The sequence below is a fragment of the Pristiophorus japonicus genome, chromosome 1, assembly GCF_044704955.1.
Source record: "Pristiophorus japonicus isolate sPriJap1 chromosome 1, sPriJap1.hap1, whole genome shotgun sequence".
Lineage (NCBI taxonomy): Eukaryota > Metazoa > Chordata > Chondrichthyes > Pristiophoridae > Pristiophorus > Pristiophorus japonicus.
Genome location: NC_091977.1, coordinates 9,978,402 through 9,992,806, shown reverse-complemented (window position 1 = coordinate 9,992,806; position 14,405 = coordinate 9,978,402). Strand labels below are relative to the sequence as shown.

Here is a 14,405-nt window from a genome sequence, read left to right as displayed (position 1 = left end):
GAGGAGGATAAAGGGTTTAATTAGGAGGGGAGGAATAGAGTATGAGAGGAAGCTTGCTGGGTACATAAAAACTGACTGCAAAAGCTTCTATAGATATGTGAAGAGAAAAAGATTAGTGAAGGCAAATGTAGGTCCTTTGCAGTCAGAATCAGGTGAATTTATATAATGGGGAACAAAGAAATGGCAGACCAATTGAACAAATACTTTGGTTCAGTCTTCACGAAGGAAGACACATATAACCTTCCGGAAATACTAGGGAACAGAGGGTCTAGTGAGAAGGAGGAACTGAAGGAAATCCTTATTAGTCAGGAAATTGTGTTAGGGAAATTGATGGGATTGAAGGCTGATAAATTCCCAGGGCCTGATAGTCTGCATTCCAGAGTATTTAAGGAAGTGGCCCTAGAAATAGTGGATGCATTGGTGATCATTTTCCTCCAGTCTATGGACTGGAGGGTAGCTAATGTAACACCACTTTTTAAAAAAGGAGAGAGAGAGAAAAAGGGGAATTATAGACTGGTTAGCCTGACATCAGTAGTGGGGAAAATGTTGGAATCAATTATTAAAGATGAAATAGCAGCGCATTTGGAAAGCAGTGACAGGATCTGTCCAAGTTAGTACGGATTTATGAAAGGGAAATCATGTTTGAAAAATCTTCTAGAATTTTTTGAGGATGTAACAAGTAGAGCGGACAAGGGAGAACCAGTGGATGTACTGTATTTGGACTTTCAAAATGCTTTTGACAAGGTCCCACACAAGAAATGGTGTGCAAAATTAAAGCACATGATATTAGGGGTAACGTATTGAGGTGGATAGAGAACTGGTTTGCAGACAGGAAGCAGAGAGTCGTGATAAACGGGTCCTTTTCAGAATGGCAGGCAGTGACTAGTGGGATGACGCAGGGCTCAGTGAAGGGACCTCACTATTTACATCAATGATTTAGATGAAGGAATTGAGAGTAATATCTCCAAGTTTGCAGATGACACTAAGCTGGGTTGCAGTGTGAGCTGTGAGGATGATGCTAAGAGGCTGCAGGGTGATTTGGATAGGTTAGGTGAGTGGGCAAATGCATGGCAGATGCACTATAATGTGGATAAATGTGAGGTTATCCACTTTGGTGGCAAAAACATGAAGGCAGAATATTATCTGAATGGCGGCAGATTAGGAAAAAGGGAGGTGCAACGAGACCTGGGTGTCATGGTACATCAGTCATTGAAAGTTAGCATGCAGGTGCAGCAGGCGGTGAAGAAGGCAAATGGCATGTTGGCCTTCATAGCTAGGGGATTTGAGTAAAGGAGCAGGGAGGTCTTAATGCAGTTGTACAGGGCCTTGGTGAGGCCTCACCTGGAATATTGTGTTCAGTTTTGGTCTCCTAATCTGAGGAAGGACATTCTTGCTATTGAGGCAGCGAAGGTTCACCAGACTGATTCCCGAGATGGCAGGACTGATATATGAGGAGAGACTGGATCGACTGGGCCTGTATTCACTGGAGTTTAGAAGAATGAGAGGGGATCTCATAGAAACATATAAAATTCTGATGGGACGGGACAGGTTAGATGCAGGAAGAATGTTCCCGATGTTGGGGAAGTCCAGAACCAGGGGACACAGTCTAAGGATAAGGGGTAAGTCATTTAGGACCGAGATGAGGAGAAACCTCTTCACTCAGAGAGTGGTGAACCTGTGGAATTCTCTACCGCAGAGAGTTGTTGAGGCCAGTTCATTGGATATATTCAAGAGGGAGTTAGATATGGCCCCTACGGCTAAAGGGATCAAAGGGTATGGAGAGAAAGCAGGAAAGGGGTACTGAGGTGAATGATCTTGTTGAATGGTGGTGCAGGCTCGAAGGGCTGAATGGCCTACTCCTGCACTTATTTTCTATGTTTCTATGTTTCTGAATAGCCTGGCTCTAATGTTTTTCCCACCAGAGGAAATACGTTCGCCGTGTTAATCCTATCAAATCCTTTTAACATTTTAAACACCCTAATCAGATCACCCCTCAATTGCCTATACGCAAGAGGATACAAGCGAAGTCTATGCAACCTTTCTGAATCATTCTTTGATTCTAGCAAAATGTCGAGAGGTAGGTGCATCAACTTGAGATGGAAAAAGTTGCAGGACTCTGGGGAAAGAGCAGCAGAGTCTAGACTTGATTATTCCAACGCACTCCTGGCTGGTCTCCCACGTTCTACCCTATGTAAACTAGAGGTGATCCAAAACTCAGCTGCCTGTGTTCTAACTCGCACCAAGTCCCGCTCACCCATCACCTCTGTGCTCGCTGATCTACATTGGCTCCCGGTTAAGCAACTCCGATTTCAAAAGTCTCATCCTTGCTTTCAAATCCCTCCATGGCCTCGCCCCTCCCTACCTTGGAAATAGCGGATGCATTGACAGTCATTTTCCAACATTCCATTGACTCTGGATCAGTTCCTATTGAGTGGAGGGTAGCCAATGTAACCCCACTTTTTAAAAAAAAAAAGGAGGGAGAGAGAAAACAGGGAATTATAGACCGGTCAGCCTGACATCGGTAGTGGGTAAGATGATGGAATCAATTATTAAGGATGTCATAGCAGCGCATTTGGAAAGAGGTGACATGATAGGTCCAAGTCAGCATGGATTTGTGAAAGGGAAATCTGCTTGACAAATATTCTGGAATTTTTTGAGGATGTTTCCAGTAGAGTGGACAAGGGAGAACCATTTGATGTGGTATATTTGGACTTTCAGAAGGCTTTCGACAAGGTTCCACACAAGAGATTAATGTGCAAAGTTAAAGCACATGGGATTGGGGGTAGTGTGCTGACATGGATTGAGAACTGGTTGTCAGACAGGAAGCAAAGAGTAGGAGTAAATGGGTACTTTTCAGAATGGCAGGCGGTGACTAGTGGGGTACCGCAAGGTTCTGTGCTGGGGCCCCAGCTGTTTAGACTGTATATTAATGATTTAGATGAGGGGATTAAATGTAGTATCTCCAAATTTGCGGATGACACTAAGTTAGGTGGCAGTGTGAGCTGCGAGGAGGATGCTATGAGGCTGCAGAGCGACTTGGATAGGTTAGGTGAGTGGGCAGATGCATGGCAGATGAAGTATAATGTGGATAAATGTGAGGTTATCCACTTTGGTGGTAAAAACAGAAAGACAGACTATTATCTGAATGGTGACAGATTAGGAAAAGGGGAGGTGCAACGAGACCTGGGTGTCATGGTACATCAGTCATTGAAGGTTGGCATGCAGGTACAGCAGGCGGTTAAGAAAGCAAATGGCATGTTGGCCTTCATAGCGAGGGGATTTGAGTACAAGGGCAGGGAGGTGTTGCTACAGTTGTACAGGGCCTTGGTGAGGCCACACCTGGAGTATTGTGTACAGTTTTGGTCTCCTAACCTGAGGAAGGACATTCTTGTTATTGAGGGAGTGCAGCGAAGGTTCACCAGACTGATTCCTGGGATGGCGGGACTGACCTGTCAAGAAAGACTGAATCAACTGGGCTTGTATTCACTGGAGTTCAGAAGAATGAGAGGGGACCTTATAGAAACGTTTAAAATTCTGATGGGTTTAGATAGGTTAGATGCAGGAAGAATGTTCACAATGTTGGGGAAGTCCAGAACCAGGGGTCACAGTCTCAGGATAAGGGGTAAGCCATTTAGGACCGAGATGAGGAGAAACTTCTTCACCCAGAGAGTGGTGAACCTGTGGAATTCTCTACAACAGAAAGTTGTTGAGGCCAATTCACTAAATATATTCAAAAAGGAGTTAGATGTAGTCCTTAGTACTAAGGGGATCAAGGGGTATGGCGAGAAAGCAGGAATAGGGTACTGAAGTTGCATGTTCAGCCATGAACTCATTGAATGGCGGTGCAGGCTGGAAGGGCCGAATGGCCTACTCCTGCACCTATTTTCTATGTTTCTATGTTTCTATGTTTCTATCTCTGTAATCTCCTCCAGCCCCACAAACTCCCCAAGATGTCTGCGCTCCTCTAATTCTGGCTCCAACAATTCTGTTTATGAGTGGGAGTAATTAGAGAGCTCTTTCAAAGAGTCAGCAAAGGCATGACCTGGCCAAATGGCCTCCTTCTGTGCTGTATCACTCTGTGATTGTGTCTTCCTTTAGTCCAGGTATCATTCTGGTGAATGTGCCCTACACCCTCTCTCCAGGCCAATATATCCTTCCTGAGATGCGGTGATCAAAACAACGCCGTCGAGATAAGAGTCTGACCAAGGCTCTAGACAATTGAAGCATAAATGACTTTCAATCAGGTTAAAAATAGAAAACAGTGGAAATACACATCAGGTCAATCAGAATCTGCAAAGAGAAAGGGGCAAGTTATGAGGTTTCTTCACTTCACCAGTACCTGACAAAGGCCGCACACACAAATGGCATAAGATGTCAAACTTTCAGCTCAGCTCCTTTGGCAGCAAACCTGCCTCCGAGTTAGCAGGGTGTAAGGTCAATCCCTGCCCCTACCTGAGTTAGCAGGGTGTAGGGCCAAACCCTGCCCCTGTCTCTGAGTTAGCAGGGTGTAGGGTCAAACCCTGCTCCTGTCTCTGAGTTAGCAGGGTGTAGGGTCAAACCCTGTCCCTACCTGAGTTAGCAGGGTGTAGGGCCAAACCCTGCTCCTGTCTCTGAGTTAGCAGGGTGTAGGGTCAAACCCTGCTCCTGTCTCCGAGTTAGCAGGGTGTAGGGTCAAACCCTGTCCCTACCTGAGTTAGCAGGGTGTGGGGTCAAATCCTGCTCCTGTCTCTGAGTTAGCAGGGTGTGGGGTCAAACCCTGCTCCTGTCTCTGAGTTAGCAGGGTGTAGGGTCAAACCCTGCTCCTGTCTCTGAGTTAGCAGGATGTGGGGTCAAACCCTGTCCCTACCTGAGTTAGCAGGGTGTGGGGTCAAACCCTGCTCCTGTCTCTGAGTTAGCAGGGTGTAGGGTCAAACCCTGCTCCTGTCTCCGAGTTAGCAGGGTGTAGGGTCAAACCCTGTCCCTACCTGAGTTAGCAGGGTGTAGGGTCAAATCCTGCTCCTGTCTCTGAGTTAGCAGGGTGTAGGGTCAAACCCTGTCCCTACCTGAGTTAGCAGGGTGTGGGGTCAAATCATGCTCCTGTCTCTGAGTTAGCAGGATGTGGGGTCAAACCCTGTCCCTACCTGAGTTAGCAGGGTGTAGGGTCAAACCCTGCTCCTGTCTCTGAGTTAGCAGGGTGTAGGGTCAAACCCTGTCCCTACCTGAGTTAGCAGGGTGTGGGGTCAAATCCTGCTCCTGTCTCTGAGTTAGCAGGGTGTGGGGTCAAACCCTGTCCCTACCTGAGTTAGCAGGGTGTAGGGTCAAACCCTGCTCCTGTCTCTGAGTTAGCAGGGTGTGGGGTCAAACCCTGAACTTAAGGAAAGGTAACTTCGATGGTATGAGGCGTGAATTAGCTAGAATAGACTGACAAATGATACTTAAAGGGTTGACGGTGGATAGGCAATGGCAAACATTTAAAGATCACATGGATGAACTTCAACAATTGTATATCTCTGTCTGGAGTAAAAATAAAACGGGGAAGGTGGCTCAACCATGGCTAACAAGGGAAATTAAGGATCCAAGGAAGATGCATATAAATTGGCCAGAAAAAGCAGCAAACCTGAGGATTGGGAGAAATTTAGAATTCAGCAGAGGAGGACAAAGGGTTTAATTAGGAGGGGGAAAATAGAGTACGAGAGGAAGCTTGCTGGGAACATAAAAGCTGACTGCAAAAGCTTCTGTAGATATGTGAAGAGAAAAAGATTAATGAAAATAAAACGCAGGTCCCTTGCAGTCAGAATCAAGTGAATTTATATAATGGGGAACAAAGAAATGGCAGACCAATTAAACAAATACTTTGGTTCTGTCTTCACGAAGGAAGACACATATAACCTTCCGGAAATACTCGGGGACAGAGGGTCTAGTGAGAAGGAGGAACTGAAGGAAATCCTTATTAGTCAGGAAATTGTGTTAAGGAAATTGATGGGATTGAAGGCTGATAAATCCCCGGGGCCTGATAGTCTGCATCCCAGAGTACTCAAGGAAGTGGCCCTAGAAATAGTGGATGCATTGGTGATCATTTTCCAACAGTCTATTGGCTCTGGATCAGTTCCTATAGACTGGAGGGTAGCTAATGTAACATCACTTTTTAAAAAGGGAGGAAGAGAGAAAGTGGGTAATTATAGACCGGTTAGCCTGACATGAATAGTGGGGAAAATGTTGGAATCACTTATTAAGGATGAAATAGCAGCGTATTTGGAAAGCAGTGACAGGATCGGTCCAAGTCAGCATGGATTTATAAAAGGGAAATCATGCTTGACAAATCTTCTGGAATTTTTTGAGGATGTAACTAGCAGAGTGGACAAGGGAGAACCAGTGGATGTGGTGTATTTGGACTTTCAAAAGGCTTTTGACAAGGTCCCACACAAGAGATTGGTGTGCAAAATCAAAGTGCATGGTATTGGGGGTAATGTACTGACGTGGATAGAGAACTGGTTGGCAGACAGGAAGCAGAGAGTCGGGATAAACGGGTCCTTTTCAGAATGGCAGACAGTGACTAGTGGAGTGCCGCAGGGCTCAGTGCTGGTACCCCAGCTCTTTACAATATGCATTAATGATTTAGATGAAGGAATTGAGTGTAATATCTCCAAGTTTGCAGATGACACTAAACTGGGTGGTGGTGTGAGCTGTGAGGAGGATGCTAAGAGGCTGCAGGGTGACTTGGACAGGTTAGGTGAGTGGGCAAATGCATGGCAGATGCAGTATAATGTGGATAAATGTGAGTTTAACCACTTTGGGGGCAAAAACACGAAGGCAGAATATTATCTGAATGGCGGCAGATTAGGAAAAGGGGAGGTGCAGCGAGACCTGGGTGTCATGGTTCATCAGTCACTGAAAGTTGGCAAGTAGGTACAGCAAACGGTGAAGAAGGCAAATGGTATGTTGGCCTTCATAGCTAGGGGATTTGAGTAAAGGAGCAGGGAGGTCTTACTGCAGTTGTACAGGGCCTTGGTGAGGCCTCACCTGGAATATTGTGTTCAGTTTTGGTCTCCTAATCTGAGGGAGTGCAGCGAAGGTTCACCAGACTGATTCCAGGGATGGCTGGACTGACATATGAGGAGAGATTGGATCAACTGGGCCTTTATACACTGGAGTTTAAAAGGATGAGAGGGGGTCTCATAGAAACATATAAGATTCTGACGGGACTGGACAGGCTAGATGCGGGAAGAATGTTCCTGATGTTGGAAAAGTCCAGAATCGAGGGACACAGTCTTAGGATAAGGAGTAGGCCATTTAAGACTGAGATGAGGAGAAACTTCTTCACTCAGAAAGTTGTTGACCTGAGGAATTCCCTGCCGCAGGGAGTTGTTGATGCCAGTTCATTGGATATATTCAAGAGGGAGTTAGATCTGGCGCTAACGGCTAAGGTGATCAAGGGGTATGGAGAGAAAGCAGGAAAGGGGTACTGAGGGAATGATCAGCCATGATCTTACTGAATGGTGGTGAAGGCTCAAAGGGCGGAATGGCCTACTCCCGCACCTATTTTTCTATGTTTTTCTATGTTTCTGCTCTCTGAGTTAGCAGGATGTAGGGTCAAACCCACTCCTACCTGAGTTAGCAGGATGTAGGGTCAAATCCTGCCCCTACCTGAGTTAGCAGGATGTAGGGTCAAACCCACTCCTACCTGAGTTAGCAGAATGTAGGGTCAAATCCTGCCTCTACCTGAGTTAGCAGGGTGTAGGGTCAAACCCACTCCTACCTGAGTTAGCAGGATGTAGGGTCAAATCCTGCCTCTACCTGAGTTAGCAGGGTGTAGGGTCAAACCCACTCCTACCTGAGTTAGCAGGATGTAGGGTCAAATCCTGCCCCTACCTGAGTTAGCAGGATGTAGGGTCAAATCCTGTCCCTACCTGAGTTAGCAGGATGTGGGGTCAAACCCTGCCCCTACCTGAGTTAGCAGGATGTAGGATCAAACCCTGCCCCTACCTGAATTAGCAGGGTGTAGGGTCAAATCCTGCCCCTACCTGAGTTAACAGGATGTGGGGTCAAACCCTGCCCCTACCTGAATTAGCAGGGTGTAGGGTCAAACCCTGCCCCTACCTGAATTAGCAGGATGTGGGGTCAAACCCTGCCCCTACCTGAGTTAGCAGGATGTAGGGTCAAACCCTGCCCCTACCTGAGTTAGCAGGATGTGGGGTCAAACCCTGCCCCTACCTGAGTTAGCAGGATGTGGGGTCAAACCCTGCCCCTACCTGAGTTAGCAGGATGTAGGATCAAACCCTGCCCCTACCTGAATTAGCAGGGTGTAGGGTCAAACCCTGCCCCTACCTGAGTTAGCAGGATGTGGGGTCAAACCCTGCCCCTACCTGAGTTAGCAGGATGTAGGATCAAACCCTGCCCCTACCTGAATTAGCAGGGTGTAGGGTCAAACCCTGCCCCTACCTGAGTTAGCAGGGTGTAGGGTCAAATCCTGCCCCTACCTGAGTTAGCAGGGTGTAGGGTCAAACTCTGCCCCTGGCCTTGGGAACTTGATCTAGGGCAGTGGTTCTCAAACTGGCATCTGCGGACCCCTGGTCGTCTCTGGAGACTTTCTAGGGGGTCCTCAAACTAACCTGCCTCCGTCACAAGTTTCAAGTGAGACATACTGAAATAAAAAGGTTTCTAACCGGAGACCGCTTCAATAGCGATAAATTAAATGTTATTAACACGAATAATAACCTTCCCCCACCCCACACACCGCCTCTCTGTGCACTGATTGGTTGGAAATCTCCAGACAGAGACAGAGGTTCACCATAAATTGGTTCCTTGGTGTGCCAATCATCTGGCACACCAACATCCGGTTTGTGGACTAGATAGAATCGTACTTTAAAATCTAGGCTTAGGATTTAACCAATGCAAAAAACTCTGGAGCGCCTCCATCTATAATTCATGTTTAATTATCGTAATATACAAACTCACACACACACACACACACACACATATATATATATAAATCATTAATAATTCATAACATGGTTTTTAAAAATCCATAATGTGTTCCCACTCCTTTTTCTGATTGGTAAGTGATTGCTGTGTCAGCTGTGGCTCAGTGAGCAGCACTCTCACCTCGGAGTCTGATGGTTGTGGGTTCAAGTCCCACTTCAGGGACTTAAACACAATAATCTAGGCTGACACTCCCAGTGCAGTGCTGAGGGAGTGCTGCACTGTCGGAGGTGCCGTCTTTCGGATGAGACATTAAACCGGTCTGCTCTCTCAGGTGGATGAAAAAGATCCCATGATGCTATTTTGAAGAAGAGCAGGGGAGTTATCCCTGGTGTCCTGGCCAATATTTATCCCTCAATCAACATCACAAAAAAAACAGATTATCCAGTTATTATTATCACACTGCTGTTTGTGGGAGCTTGCTGTGCATCCCACATTACAACAGTGATTACACTCCAAAAATATTTCATTGGCTGTAAAGCGCTTTGAGACATCCGGTGGTGGTGGAAGATGTCATGTATCTTACATTATTATATATAATTGTATCCTAACATGCTATACATGACTGTAATAAGATATGACCTGTAACCACCAGCATACCTTATCCCGGGGGTGCACTTGCAAGGGACAGGTATATAAGGACAGGTCTCAGGCAAGTGCAGCATTCCAGAGCTGTGAAATAAAGGTGCAGGTCCAGAGTGACCTTGACTTCACTACATGCCTCGTATGAATCTGTACTGAGGGGACAGGACTTTACAGTGGCGACGAGTTATGGGATTACAGAATCCACAGAATGGCGAACAACAGATCAGATGAAAAGTACAATGCGGGAGACAATTGGGAGGACTTTATAGAAAGGCTCCAGCAAAGCTTTGTAACCAAAGACTGGTTAGGCGACGATAAGGCAGACAAGAGAAGAGCCCATCTCTTGACCAGCTGTGGCTCGAAAACATACGCTTTAATGAAGGATCTGATGGCACCCGAGAAACCAGCAAGCAAGTCGTTTGAAGATTTGACCAAACTGGTAAGAGACCACCTGAAGCCAGCGAGCAGCCTACACATGGCCAGACACAGGTTCTACAACTACAGACACTGTGTGGGCCAGAGCATACCCGACTTCGTGGTGGAACTTCGGAGGTTGGCTAGTTTATGTGAGTTCTCCGATGAACTGAGGAGAGAAATGCTGAGAGACTTTTTCATTGATGGAATAGGCCACGCAGGCATATTCCGAAAGCTCATAGAGACCAAGAACCTGACCTTAGAGGCAGCAGCACTGGTTGCACAGAGATTCTTGGTAGGGGAAGAAGAAACAAGGTTGATTTACAATGCAGGTACAACAACTAACAAAATATCGGACCAAGAAGTTCACAGCACTAAACAAGCTGCTACCCCCACACACAGACAAAACCGGGAGAACAGGCTCTCGACAGCAGGCAGAAGCTATCAAGGGCCACAGGAACGGCCGTTCACACCTCATCAACCCACAATATGAGCAATCAACTACAAACTGAGAGAAGCTCAAGAGAGATCAGCCAGACGCAGCTCATTCTTTGGGAACACGTTGAACAATGGAACAGGTCTGTGCTGGAGGTGTGGGGGTGGGCACTCATCAAGGGGATGTCGATTTCAGCAGGCCGTTTGCAGAAATTGTGAATATACAGGGCATTTAGCCCGCATGTGCAAAAAAACGGCAGCTCGGCTGGTATACGAATCGGATGGGTCGGAAAGCGGACCAGAAGATGGTGGGGACAGTACCCGGGACACCGATGTACAGCGGGTCAACACGATCAATGGCCACTGCTCCTACAACAGGACGCCTCCTATAATGATGAGGGTCCTACTCAACGGGATATCTGTCAACATGGAGCTGGATACAGGAGCGAGTCAATCTCTCATGGGCGCTCAATAATTTGAACAACTGTGGCTGCATAAAAGAGACAGACCAAAACTCACAAGGGTCGACACCAAACTAAGGACCTATACCAAAGAAATCGTACCAGTCCTTGGCAGTACCATGCTCTCTGTCACACACAAAGGGACAGTGAACCGACTTCCCCTGTGGATTGTCCCCGGAGACCCCCCAGCACTGCTGGGGAGAAGTTGGCTGGCAAAACTAAACTGGAAATGGGATGATGTCCATGCCATGTCATTAGAGGAACAGACCTCCTGCTCAACAGTTATAAAGCGATTTGAACATCTCTTTCAGCCAGGTGTGGGCACTTTCAAAGGGGCCAAAGTCAAAATCTACATCACACAGGATGCTAGACCGGTCCATCACAAGGCCAGAGCTGTACCCTATGTGGTGAGGGAAAAGATTGAACACGAACTAGACAGGCTTCTGCGGGAAGGCATTATATCACCTGTGGAATTTAGCGACTGGGCAAGTCCCATCGTCCCAGTCATGAAGCCTGATGGATCCGTATGAGACAGGTATATAAGGACAGATCTCAGGCAAGTGCAGCATTCCAGAGCTGTGAAATAAAGGTGCAGGTCCAGAGTGACCTTGACTTCACTACATGCCTCGTGTGAATCTGTACTGAGGGGACAGGACTTTACAGAAGGCGCTATATAAATCGATGTCTTTCTTTAATTGTCGGAGGACCTTGATTGGATAAAGTAGTTGTCAATCATTTTTGAGTGACATTGTCAAAACATCACACCATGTATAGATAGCCTCTGCAGTAAGAAGCAGGCACACTCACCTCACTGATACCTGTAACTAAATACCTGTTTTCTTAAAAACATCATCAGAACAATCTTTACAATGTCATGGGTATTATATAGTATTGTAATTTAGATGGAAGGGCTCGTGATCACCAATCCATTGGAAAAGGGGTCCTTCAACCAATAAAGGCTTGAGGACCGCTGATCTCGGAGTAACACTTTAATTCAGTACTGAGGGAGTGCTGCAGTGTTGGAGGTCCTTAGCTTTAAGTCAGAGCCTTGACTGCCGTGGTGGTTTTATGTGGCAATCGTTGTGTCGGAGCAGGGGAGTTCTCCCCGTGACCGAGTCAACATTCCGCCCTCAGCTCCAAGGCAGGCCAACTGTTCATCCGTGCTTCTTGCTGTTTGTGCGCATTTCAAGGTGAATTCAACGCGTGTGAAATACCTCGGGGCCAAGTCTGAGAGATAATGCTGAGGCCCTGTCTAAAGGCAAGTCTCCCTCGTCCACACCGAGCAGACTGAAAATGTGTAACATTGATATTAAAACGGACAATGTCAACGCTCACCTTAACTTTCATATCATAATCAACGAACACCATAAAGAATTCATCAAAGGTCATCCCGTAGTCTCTCCGTAGCTGCGCAGTCAGGTCGGCGCCGACAGATTCCGGCACTGGATTCTCAAGTGCTAATTCATTCTCTGAAAGACCGAAATGAAAAGATATTATTCAGGAAGTGCGAAGTTGGTGGTGCCTCCAAAGGCCTCGTGTTCTATAAATCTTCCATTTATTTTCTCCTCTACCCTTGACTATCTCTGATGTCCAAGTGCGTGCACGACGTCAATCCTGGGGCAGGCTTGCCCAATCCACGGGCAGGATACGAGAGTAAGCTAATCATCTGATAGGGGCAGGAGGAGGCCGTTCAGCCCCTCGAGGCTGTCCCGCCAATCAATGAGATGATGGCTGATCTGCGGCCTCACTCCGTATCCCTTTGAGACCCTTGCCCAACGAAAATCGACAGCTCTCAGTCTTGAAACTGCAAATTGACCCCCAGCCTCCACGGCCTTTTAAAGGAGGGAGTTCCCGATCTCCACCACCCTTTGTGTGAAAAAATTTTCCTGATTTCACTCTCAATGACCAAGCTCTAGTTTTATTACTGCCCGTGGTTCTGAACTCCCCTAGAGAAAGCCGTTTCTCCGTAAACATCCTACCAATTCCTTTTAACATTTTGATGATAAGATGATAATGATAAGAACATAAGAAATAGGAGCAGGAGTTGGCCATACAGCCCCTCGAGCCTGCTCCGCCATTTAATACGATCATGGCTGATCCAATCATGGACTCAGCTCCACTTCTCTGCCCGCTCCCCATAACCCCTCATTCCCTTTTTAAGCCCCTCGATCAGATCATCCCTCAGTCTCCTCCACTCAAAGCAATACAAGCAGAGTATAAGGGGTTTCTCCCTCGCTTCTAACTTCCACCGTCTCTCACTCTGTTGGAACAGTTTGTTTTGACCTATCAAATGGCATCATGGTGTAACTCAGCGTGTGATTCGCTCTGATCATCTCGGCCTCACACCGACTACTAACCACCAGTTTGACTCAGGGGTAGCACCTCCTTTCAGTTGGAAGGTTGTGGGTTCAAGCCCCACTCTATTCCAGGCTGACACTCCAGTGCAGTCACGAGGGAGCGCTGCACTGTCGGAGGTGCCATTTTTTGGGTAAGACGTTAAACTGCGGCCCCCCCCAATTGGCCTGATCCAGTAGGCGCAAAGAGCGAGGCTGTTTCCCCCAGTCTCCTAGCGAACATTTCTCCCTCAAACAACGGGAACTACATTAATTCATTGTCTGTGAAGCACATTTGGACATCCCGGGATGTGAAGGATACTAGATAAATGCAGGTTCTTCACTGTTTTAAACCCTTCTTCATTACGTACAGGCAACATTATGATATTTTTCATTGACATTTAGGTGCTTTGATCTGTATCAGGTCATCACACACGACTATCTGAAAAACAAGCAACAGCAATAACTTGTATTTATATAGCGCCTTTAACGTAGTAAAAAGTCCCAAGGCGCATCACAGGAGTATTATGGACAAAATTTGACACTGAGCCACACAAGGAGATAGTAGGGCAAATGACCAAAAGCTTGGTCAAAAAGGTAGGTTTTAAGGAGCGCTTAAAGGAGGAAAGAGAGGTGGAGAGGTTTAGGCAGGGAGTTCCAGAGCTTGGGGCTCAAGCAACAGAAGGCACGGCCACCGATGGTGGTGAGATTAAAATAAGGAATGCTCAAGGGGGCAAAATTAGAGGAGCGCAAATATCTCAGGGGGTGGGGGGGAGTTGTGTGACTGGAGGAGATTACAGAGATAGGGAGGGGCGAGGCCATGGAGGGATTTGAAAACAAGGATGAGAATTTTGAAATTGAGGCATTGCTTAACTGGGAGCCAATGTAGGTCAGTGAGCTCAGGGGTGATGGGTGAGCGGGACTTGGTGCGAGTTAGGACAAGGGCTGCCGAGTTTTGGATGACCTCAAGTTTACAGAGGGTAGAATGTGGGGGGTTCGGCCAGGAGGACATTGGAATAGTTGAGCCTGAAGGTAACAAAGGTACAGAAGAAACATAGAAACATAGAAAATAGGTGCAGGAGTAGGCCATTCGGCCCTTCGAGCCTGCACCACCATTCAATAAGATCATTGCTGATCATTCCCTCAGTAGCCCATTACTGCTTTCCCTCTATACCCCTTGATCCCCTTAGCCGTAAGGGCCATATCTAACTCCCTCTTG

The 14,405-nt window shown here is 46.9% G+C and overlaps 1 protein-coding gene across 2 annotated transcripts in view; it reads right to left on the bottom strand.

Annotated features, from left to right (window-relative positions):
• Positions 1 to 14,405, bottom strand: part of LOC139262218 (coiled-coil domain-containing protein 80-like) — a 47,351-nt gene that overhangs the window by 10,429 nt on the left and 22,517 nt on the right. For both annotated transcript variants that reach the window (XM_070877366.1, XM_070877373.1), the window contains exon 3: positions 12,189 to 12,322. In XM_070877366.1, coding sequence (XP_070733467.1) covers positions 12,189 to 12,322 — 134 coding nt within the window. The remainder of the gene's footprint in view (positions 1 to 12,188; positions 12,323 to 14,405) is intronic.